Consider the following 10,772-nt stretch of genomic DNA (forward strand, 5'->3'; position numbering starts at 1 on the left):
AATGCTTGAATTGGAACCAATTGAAATTGGGCCATGATTTTGGACCTGGACATTAATTTTGAGGTGCTGTTGCAAAATCCAAAGTGGAGATATAGCCGGATCACTTGGATGGAATGGAATGGAGTTCAAAGGAGGACTGAAGATGCAAACATGAGAATGTGCTAAGTATTTACTTTGTATGAAAACCTTGGCCTTAGCTGACATTTCTTGGGAAGAAACTATGTAGAGATAAAAGAAGAGGCAAAGTCTTATCTATTATTGAGAGGTGAGAGAGAGATAGATAAGCTTGAAAGTAAGCTTGAGGAATACAGAAAGGTAGAATAAAATCCAGGAGAATGTGCCATTCTAAGTGCCAAGAGGAAGAGACTTTTACTTGTGAACTAGTCTTCCTTTCTGGCCTAGCATATGAGCACAAACCATTGATCACTTTATAGTACTTGCCAATTATGGTAGATTGATTATTGTGATCAATCATTTTCTATAAAGTCTATGGGCTTTTATACCTATACTACAGATGAAATAAATGTCCTTATCCACTAATATTGTTGGACGTCTAACATTTGGCCAAGTATGTCCTTAGGAATGGTATGCGGCTCAACTTGGTTTGTTTTGATTTCTTGCATTCTTCTGCTAGGAGATTGTGTGCAGTTTGGTTTTGTGGCCCCTTCATTCAGTGTCCCAGAGCTAACCATTCTGCATTGGTCCATATTACTTTGTATTTTTCTTTACACTCTATTTGCTTTGAGTTTTAATTTGTAAAAATGTATGTGTAAATGTCCATGGTCACAGTGACTTTAATTCTGCTTCCTGTTCTGCAAAATTGCCCTCCCAGATCCTCCATTAATGGATTCAACAATTTTCCTGTGTCTAATGATGACATAAACTTCCCATCCATGTTAGCTGTCTTCTCCCCAATATACTGTGGCCTTTGAGGAATGTATGCTTAGGTAGTTTAGAGTCTCTTACTGCCCTGGTTTTATTCCCATTTCCATATTTACTCCGCCTTCAGGCCTTGAAGCCCTGGGCAGTGGCTCTGATACCCCTGGATTGTACTTCATACAACAGATGTCTTAACAATCCTGCTCTGAAGATGGGGAAAGGCTTCTGCCTGCACTTTTCTACTGCTTACCTTAAAAAATTAATACAAGTGATATCATTTATGAGCATCATATCACCATGTGATATTTTTTATACATACATTAGGTAAATTTCAAATCAGGGTAAGTACATCTATCTCAGGAAGCATTTATCATTCATTTCCAGGAGAAGACATTCAAAGTGTTTTCTTCTAGTTGAAGCAATCCAAAAAAAAAAACCAATCCAGTACATTATTATAATCTAGACTACCCTACCCTGTAATATCTCCTTCCTTTAACTCTGAAAAGGAAGGTGAGCAAAAAAAGGGGCCAAGGTGAGCGATATTTGGACAAAGAAAAATTCAGCCAGTATAGTGCAATGAGGAACATCCACTAGGGACTCAGGTGGCCCCGGGTTCTTATTCTGATTTCTGTTACAACTTACACAAATTGGAGTTTTTTTTAATGCCTATTTGTCTTGGTGTCTGCGGATAATATCTAGATCCAAGAAAGTCAGTAGCCTAGCTGGCTGGAAGCATCAAGCTCATACTGCCAGGGTTTTGAGGTGAGCTTGACATTTGGTAGATGAAGGTACAGGTAACTTGAGCTAGTTCCTCCACCTCACTGTGTCTGAGCCTTTCCAGCTATAAAGTGGGCTATCCATGGGAAGTCAGGTTAAACTCTCCGTGGAGGCTCCTCAATATTCAAAGAGCTATATTCTCCAAGAAGATCAAAATCAAATAAAAACACAACAAATGATTCCTGGGATCTCAAAACATGACAGTCTGAAAAACACTAAATTGCAGGATCTTGATCACACTTCATTACTCGTTTGTATAGTTGTAATAAAAATGATGAGTTATAGACAACAGAAAATATAGTATTTATAGGTGATTTTTATTTCCTAAGAGATTTATATCATCAAACATAAATCAAGAAATAAAAGGAGAAAGATAAAAGTAGAAGCCAGGAAATGCTTAGGTTCTGAGCTTGCTGGGAACAAGCTCCCAGCAAGGGAGGTTTGGGAAGTTAAGGAAGTTTGAGAAGTACAGACCAAGCTCAGTACTGTGGTGGAAAGGAAAGGAGTTGAAATGTCATCTTCTGCTGATCTTGTTTTACTTCCTCAAGTAAACCATTGGAGACTTGAGGAGACTATGGAATGTAACAGAGCGCACCCTCCGGAGGAAAGCACCATTCGTATGTCAGGAGAAAGAGACCCACAGCTAAGCATCTCTCACCAAATAACTGCACTCATTGTTGGCATGACTCAGATAATCAGTAAAGCACTGTTTTCAACAACCGAAAAATAATAGGAGACCTTTCCTTTTGTTTATAAAGGATGTCTCAACTTGCTAAATGTTAAGAATGAATTACGCGTCACGAAAGTATTTGCTCAAGTTTATTGGATGGCTTGATTGAAAGGAAGCATTCAAGAATTTGATACCATGAAAGAAGTTGTCTGTGCAAAAATTAAGAAAAAGCAAATTTAAACAAGTTCATGAAGGTCATCATGTGAAAGGATACATCTGTGAACCACCCTTCAAACACTTTTCCTAAATATTCCAGAAATTTAATTCTAGGAATCTTTCAATGTTATTAGGTTTAATCTGAGACAATAAATCTTATAAAGGAACTGTTTAAAAATGGTTTATAAGTAAAAGACATCTGCTATGTGGAGTTTTTTACACTTTCTCAGGCTAGAGCACACAATGTTTTTTTTTTTTTTTTTTTTTCGGTTGTTGTTAATGCCAATTATGGGGCTTGAACTTAGAGACTGGGCCTTGTCCCTGAGCTTTTTTTGCTCAAGGATAATGGTCTACCACTTGGGTCACAGTTCCATTTCTTTTTAGTGGTTAATTGGAAATAAGAGTTTCACAGACTTTCCTATCTAGGCTGGCTTTGAACCATGATCCTCAGATCTCTGCCTCCTGAGATATTCTTCTTAACTCAAGCTAAATACTCAGACGTTGGATTTAAGTTCTCATTATCATATTTTCTAGGACAGATTACCATTTAAAAGCTGATATATTATCAAAAGTCTAAAAATCTATGCTCAGAGGAATCTTCCTCACTCTGATGAATGATGATCAAGTATGACAGGTTCCATAGCAGAAAGAGCTTGAATTTGCCCCATTAGCTTCTACAGGATTATCTTTACATATAAACCCATTAGCTTTTACAGGAATATCTTTACATACAATCTCATGTTTGTACAGCAAATTATTTTCCTTGGAAAAGATTCAATCAAGAATAAAAGTAAAATCCAGATCAGGGATGAAGGGAAATTGCAGTCGTTCTTAAAATACTGGCATCAGTCTGCCTTTTTCGTACTCATTGGAGTTGATAGAGTTGAAGGTATAAGTTGGCTGTAAAATTAAAAACAATACCAAAAGTCATGCTTAGAAAACATTCACAAACTAAAGCTTTCCCCAAGGTAAGGGATATTCTGCATATTGGCTTTTAGTTTAGTTTACTGAACTTCTGGCAGGAGTCAGTCTTACTCCATCTGATATGTAGAAATAGCAAACTAAGCCCGGAGCTGGTGCCTCATACCTGTAATCCTAGCTACTCAGGAGGCTACTCTGAGGATGGCTGCTCAAAGCCAGCCTGGCCAAGGAAAGATCATGAGACTCTTATATCCAATTAACTACCAGAAAACCGGAAGTGGTGCTGTGGCTTCAGTGGTAGAGTGCTTGCCTTGAGCTGAAGAACTCAGGCCCAGAGTTCAAGCCCCACAACCAGTAGGGGAGAAAAAATTGAAAAAGAAAAAAAGAAAAACAACAACAACAACAAAAACCAAGAAAGAGCTAACTACAGGACTTGGTCTGAGGAACTTTTCAAAGATTGAAAATGGTCCCAGGCTGACTATCCAGAAAGGGGTACTCCTTTAGTACAGGTGGGATGGGAAAGCCCTGGTTACCTTGGACTCACCTGTGTAAACGTTTAAGCAGTTTCTTCACCCAATTAGTTTCGGGTCTCAGGCATATGACTAACTTCGTCTTTGTCCAGACTCTGGGAAAAATAATCAAAAATTAAAGGGAAAAAAACCCAGTGTTAGTCAATTAGGTACTTCAAAAAAATAATAGAAAGAGTTGGGTGTGGGGGCTGGGAAGGTGGCTCAGTGGTAGAGCGCTTGCCTCGCATGCATGAGGCCCTGAGTTTGATTCCTCAGCACCACATAAGCAGAAAAAGCCAGAAGTGGCGCTGTGGCTCAAGTGGTGGAGTGCTAGCCTTGAGCTGAAGAGCTGAGGGACAGCGCCCAGGCCCAGAGTTCAAGCCCCATGACCGGGGAAAACAACAACAACAACAACAACAACAACAACAAAGAGTTGGATGTGAAAACAAGGTTTCCTACATGTAGTGAAATTGGAGTAAGGTGGTTTAGGATCTGGAATCGGCAATTTGTGGCATGAAGCTAGAGGAAAAGAAATCAGATATCTGTGGCCCAATATGTGACAGCTGGAAGAACGGAAGCCAGCATGGAGCCAGCCTCACAGGGGAGGGTTTTGCTGATGATCTTAACAGAGTTGAAGAAGCTGCCTCCAAGCTTGGCCACTTCTAAAGTTCTATTACAAAATATTTAAGATAGGCTTGTTCATTGAGCTTGGGAGAAAAAAAAAAGACTATTGAAAACACCCCGTTACGGACATTTTGCCCGGAAAACATAAATAGAAACATAAACGCTTTGGCATGGAACTCAAATATGCATACTAGCTGAAATAAGGTAGATTCAGGAGAGAACATGAATGATGCAATTCCTTAGAAGGGTTAACTCATGGTCCAACAAAATTAGTATCATGAAAGTGGAGAGGGTCAAGCGGAGCGTGATAGACACATAAAGAGAGGAAGGAGGGATTTTTATGCTGTCACAAAATTCAATGCATCTCCTTCCAAATGAGGAAAATGGAAGGAAGGGTTGGGGTTGGGAGGACTGGTTGAGAATGTTGAAAGGGGTGACATTAATCATGATGTATTGTACTCATCAACTGCTTCGTTGAATGGCAACTCCTCTGTGCAACTACTTAAAAAAAGATAATTTTTAAAAGAAAAAAAATATGTGGGGAAGAGGTTACTGACATGATGTCTTGGAGGCACAGCTTTGCTTGCTCTAAGACATTCAATGCTAACAAAAGCTGCGGTGATACCAAAGGCTAAGGTTTGTCAAATGTTATTCTCACGGAGTGCCACACGCTGTGTTCAGCTGCTAAACATGGATTATCTCAGTTCATCTCACAATACCCTTGTGCTAGGACAGCTGTTACTTGCTCACTTTTGGATACTGAACTTGAGGCTTAGAGAAGACAAAGTGTCCACGATTGCACAACAAATACAGGATAGACCATAACTAAGTGAACCTTATGTGACTCTAAAATTCACATTTTTTGGTTTTATCTTTCTTGCTGTTGTTTTTAATGTATTTATAATGGACTATGTGAGTTTTTTTTTTTTTGGTTTCTTTTCTTCCCCCATGGTATAACCCCTGTTTCCACTATATTTGATTCCGGTGCCCTGCATCTTGTATATACATTTTCTAATTTGGGGAGAGGAGGGGAAATAACAAAATGCTGAAATAAGGATACAGGATTACCCATTGTAACAACGAGATGTACAAGACACTATGTTGAAAATGAATGGGTAGGGTGGGGTGAAGGAAGAGTTGGGGAGTGGGGAGGGAAGGGATGGTAGGAGTAAAACAAAGGAGGAGGTAACAATGCTCAATAGAAAATGGACTCATTACCTTGTTCATGTAACTGTAACCCCTCTGTACAGTATCTTTACAATAAAAATATATATTAAAAATAAAACCAAATGATTCAGAGGGAAAAATAAAATTTATACTTCTAAAAAGTGTAATGCCTTTAACTTTGCTTTTTAATCTTTAAGTAGTTGGACAAAAATGGTTTTAATTTAACAAGTTAGGTTACAAGGACAATGTATCGTGATCAATGTCAACCCTTCCACCATTCTCCCCTATCTTCCCCAATCCCATCTATATCATTAAGTTACATGGCTCCATTTCAACTCTGTACATTGAATATAACAACTGTATTTGCCTCTCTCCATAGAATTCACACTTTTGACTGAGTATAACCCAAGAGTATAACCCAAAGTGTTACTAAGTACCAGAGGTCTTGTTAAGGGCTTTACCTACAGCAGAAAAGGTTCCCCAGGAGATAGAAAATGAGGAGACTATTCCACTGGTGTAACCTTAAGCAAACAATTTCTTAATGTGTCAGTTATCTTAGCTACTGGGAGACAGACAACAAAGATCGATCCATCAAGTTATGACATTTTACTTTTGTTGGTAAGTCTTAGTAAATTCAGATATCCTAGAATGGGTAAATTCTTTTCTGTTTTTTTTTTTTTTTTGTTTTTTGTTTTTGGTCGTGGGGCCTGAACTCTGGGTCTGGGCGCTGTCCCTCAGCTCTTCAGTTTAAGGCTAGTGCTCTACCACTTGAGCCACAGTGCCACTTCCAGCTTTTTCTGTTTATGTGGTGTTGAGGAATCAAATCCCGGGCCTCAGGCATACAAGGCAAGCACTCTACCACTGAGCCACCTTCCCAGCCCTAGAATGGGTAAATTCTTGAGCATCAGCTTCTAGTTTGGGTTTTGTGTTCATGATGGAAATCCAAATATTTAATGATTTGGTTCTTTCACTCATGACTGATACAAGTTTCTCATAATTATTTGTAGTTATTTTTATGTGTGCTTAAAATTCAGAAATGTAGAATTTGATAAGAAGTAATGCTGTCCCCTCCCCCACAGTATAACCCCTGCTTTCACTGTATTTGATGTCAGTACAATTTATGGAGGGGAAGGGGAAAAACAAGTTGTTTAAATAAGGATACAGGCGGACCCATTGCAACAATGAGAAGTACAAGTTGTCATGTCAGAAACGAACTTTACAACTTTGGTGGTGGGGGGGAGGATTGGGTGGGGAGGCAGGGGAGGGGTTGGGGGGGAGGCTGGGAAGGGCTGGGAAGGGTAAACAAAGGAGGAGGCTACAATGCTTGATAAGAAATGTACTCACTATCTTGCCCATGTAATTGTAACCCCTCTGTACAGTATTTTCACAATAAAAAAAAGACAAAAAAAAGTAATGCTGTCAAACTTCTCTTATTTCAAACAATAGATATTAAGATCTTGATTCCTCAAAAATGGCTGGCTTGTAAGGTGAGAGATTTGAGTGCAATCACTGAAATTTGAAATCATAAGACTTGAAATGCTATCATAAAGAAATATATATATATATATATTAGAATTATACATTTTTATCTGACCAAGAATGCTATCAAATACAACAGGGTACACCTTACATCTCTGAGCTTGAGGGCCATGACAGAACTTTTAATGGTGAAGACATTTCTGAAAATCTAATACTATTTTACATAAAAAATTTCTATATACATTTTTGGTGGCACTGGGAATTGAACTCAGGGCCTCACACTTGCTAGGCAAATGCGCTATCACTTGAGCCACACTTTAGAAATTCCTTTTGCTAGTAATTTGTTCTCCAGAAAGGCACATACTTTTGTCCCCACCTGGCCTCTCACTGCAGTTTTGCAATCTCTCCTTCCTGAGTAGCTGAGATTATTGGTGGCTACTACCATGTCTAGTCCCATCCAAAGGCACTTTCCATATATTTCTGTACATGAGTTGGATACAACTGGTCCAAGGTACAAAGCCCTGGTATTTAAATGAGACAATGAAAAGTAGTTGTGTACAAATATCTTAAGACCTAAAGAATTTCATGGGAGGGCTGAGTTATGGCTCAGTGGTAGAATGCTTGCCTAACATGTATGAGATACTGGGTTTAATTCCCAGCTCTTAAAAACAAAAGAAAAGGAAAAAGAAGACGATGTGGAGAGCTACTAATGGGAACAAAGTTGGGATGCCCCAAGAAAGATGTCTACTTTGTATATTGAAGCATTGTGAACAAGAGGGTGTAGTAGAATCCTGGCTCTATCCCTGCTGCAGACAGTGAATTATCCTTCCCATCCATAAGGGAGTGATAACTACTCAAATGGAGAAGGCAAAGGAAGAAAATGAATGCAAGCAGTTTAGTTCAGGTCCACAGTGAAGTAAGTAAATACCATCAATATTCATGATTAGTGTCAGAATTTTAGCCATATTCTAGTAAACCTTTGAACTTCTTGTAACCATACTGTATGGGATCATTTGTTCTGATAATCCGTGAGAGAAAGGAATTATTTTTTCTTTTATGCAACTTACAGGATTTCTGTGTTTGGACAACCATTCCCAGGAGGAAAAATTTGAATTTTCTTAATGAGGTGAAAGGAGACTGATCTTGCGGTGTCTTTAGCACATTTACACTTCAAATTTGTGTACATGGCTTCCAGAATGCCTGCAAACATGAAACCATTATTTTAATCCTATTTGGTAGATAATTTACATCTAGAAGTTAATTACCAATCTTTCATGGCATATATTAAAAAATTTCACATTTGCTTTTAGTTGACGTATTTCTGTTGTCTTGGCTTTTGTATTTTCAAATGTTTTAGCAAAGCCTTAATAAGTTTAGTTTTTTTTTTAGAATTTATGATGGGAATACATTGGTCATCAGGTGATTGCCCATTTCAGAAATTTGAGAACTGTCACTTCAGGGACATACAGCTTAGTTGTAATGAACACAATACAAAATCAACTGATTCCCCCCCTCTGAACACCAAAAACTAGAGGATAAAATCTGGTTATATAATTGTAGAAGCAATAACAACATTGTGGCAACAACATCACATCATAATGGTGTTTCTCCTATCCTCCTTCCTGACCTGCCTTGTCTCTGAGAAAATACACAAAAGATTTGCTTTTTGGTTTGATGTTTGTTTTCCATCTCAGATACAAATTATTAATAAACAAAAGCCAATAATAAACACTCAAGACTCTTCTCATCCAACCATACATACAAGTTACTTATAGATATTGTTTTTGTAAAATAAGGAACTTATCTCACTCATTTTAATGACTCTCAGTATCTGTTGAATGGCATTAATCATTCTCTTCAGCACAACACTTACATGCCATGTATATATCAATCAATGTATGAAATCAATACATCAATAAACTTGCAAGGTATTCCCAATTTGGAGGCATGGATAAAAACTAAAATGCCACAGAGGTTGGTGGTTTCCCCAAACTCTCTACTGCATCCTGGGTACAGAGGATTTCCTAACAACTGACTTTCCCAGGAGCAATGGGAAAGCGTTGTGGAGGAGGAGAGACATGATGGTATTAAAGAGTGAAAATGGCATGTAAAAATGGGGCATCATCTCCATTTTAAGAATAAAAATGTGTCTCAGAAATCTGAGCAGTGTTTCTTTCTTTACATGTCTCTATCCCTTCAGCCATATAGAAACATACAACTTTTAGCAGGTATTCACACAAAGTGGCTGGCTTAGACTTGGAAGCCTGCTTCTTTGTAGAATGGGTATACCTTGCCCCTGGGGCCCATATGACTTCAGGTCTAGCTATATGGAATTGTATTTGGAATGGTCCATCAGAAAATCGATTGATGTCAGTAACCTCTAAGCATCACCAAGGGTCTGGTGAGATAGAATAGCACTGAAAAAGCAACACTAAAGAAGAGATCCATGTATACATGTCAAGAATTCTTATTGCAGAAGCTGATCTGACAAAGGCCAGGAATATATAAGCCAAACCTAAGTCACTTGAACATTGGATTTTCAGCACCCCATCTATAGATAAAAACCATATAAAAGCTTCCACTAAGAGTTAAATCCCTAAGCATCTCATTTTCAGAAATTTAGAAGCAACTGAGCCGTTCTTCCCCTATTGTCCCCCAAATTTTAATTGAAAAGAAAATGGAAGTGGCAGAAGAGCATTGTGTCCAAGGATAGTAAAAGTGGAAGTGAAAGTTCTCACCGTGCGCTGGAGAGAGGCTGCCCACCAGCAGCAGGAGAAGCAGAGCTGTGGTGTAGAGCTTCATTCTGCCTGGAGGTGGAGTTCAGACTTCAGCTGAGACCACACGATGGGTCTGAAGCACCAGAGACTTCTATTTATTTATACTAATCAGGGCCCCTCCCACTGCTGTCTCTAGTAAAAGCCCCCAAATATTTGCTGAGTTAGCTTTTAAAGAAAAAAAATGTGACTTGCAAGCTTTATGAATTTGTTTCAGATTGCTATTGGCATAATAAATTATTTCTTGATAATGTAGATCAAAAATGTCAGGGATGGTGCAGAGGAGGATGGAGAGAGAGAGAGAGAGAGAGAGAGAGAGAGAGAGAGAGAGAGAGAGAGAGAGAGAGAGAGAGAGAGAGAGAGAGAGAGAGAGAGAGAGAGAGAGAGAAGAAAATGATTCATTTAGAGACTCTGAAGTATGTTCTTTAGGATTACTGTTGGTGATTGTGGCTTTGATTGCTTCTCTCAGTGAAGGATCAATCGCGTTTCCCTTGAGGTATTGACATATAAGCTCCATGGCATTATTATATTATATCCCTAGCACCTGGAAGGAGGGTAGATCTTGGCAGGTGTTTGGTAAATATTGGCACATCTAATAAATGGCTGTGTGTGTGTGCACGGATGCACACACGTGTGTGTGTGACAATAGTGAGGCTTGAACTCAGGGCCTGAGCACTGGCTCTCAGATTTTTCCATCAAAGCTGGCACTCTACTTCCACACCTCCACTTCTGGCTTTTGGTGATTAATTAGAGGTA

The 10,772-nt window shown here is 38.8% G+C and overlaps 1 protein-coding gene across 1 annotated transcript; it reads right to left on the minus strand.

Annotated features, from left to right (window-relative positions):
- Window positions 1-2,462: 2,462 nt before the first annotated feature.
- Cxcl13 (C-X-C motif chemokine ligand 13) lies at window positions 2,463-10,085 on the minus strand. Its single transcript, XM_070012361.1, has 4 exons — window positions 9,981-10,085; window positions 8,310-8,442; window positions 4,008-4,088; window positions 2,463-3,442 (listed from the first exon to the last, which is right to left on the minus strand). Exons 1-4 carry the CDS (start codon window positions 10,042-10,044, stop codon window positions 3,388-3,390), a joined length of 333 nt encoding a protein of 110 aa, XP_069868462.1. The 5' UTR covers window positions 10,045-10,085; the 3' UTR covers window positions 2,463-3,387.
- Between the last annotated feature and the right edge of the window lie 687 nt (window positions 10,086-10,772).

This window comes from Dipodomys merriami, unplaced genomic scaffold, assembly GCF_024711535.1.
Source record: "Dipodomys merriami isolate MVZ:Mamm:240054 unplaced genomic scaffold, mDipMer1.0.p SCAF_9, whole genome shotgun sequence".
In the NCBI taxonomy this organism is placed as follows: domain Eukaryota; kingdom Metazoa; phylum Chordata; class Mammalia; order Rodentia; family Heteromyidae; genus Dipodomys; species Dipodomys merriami.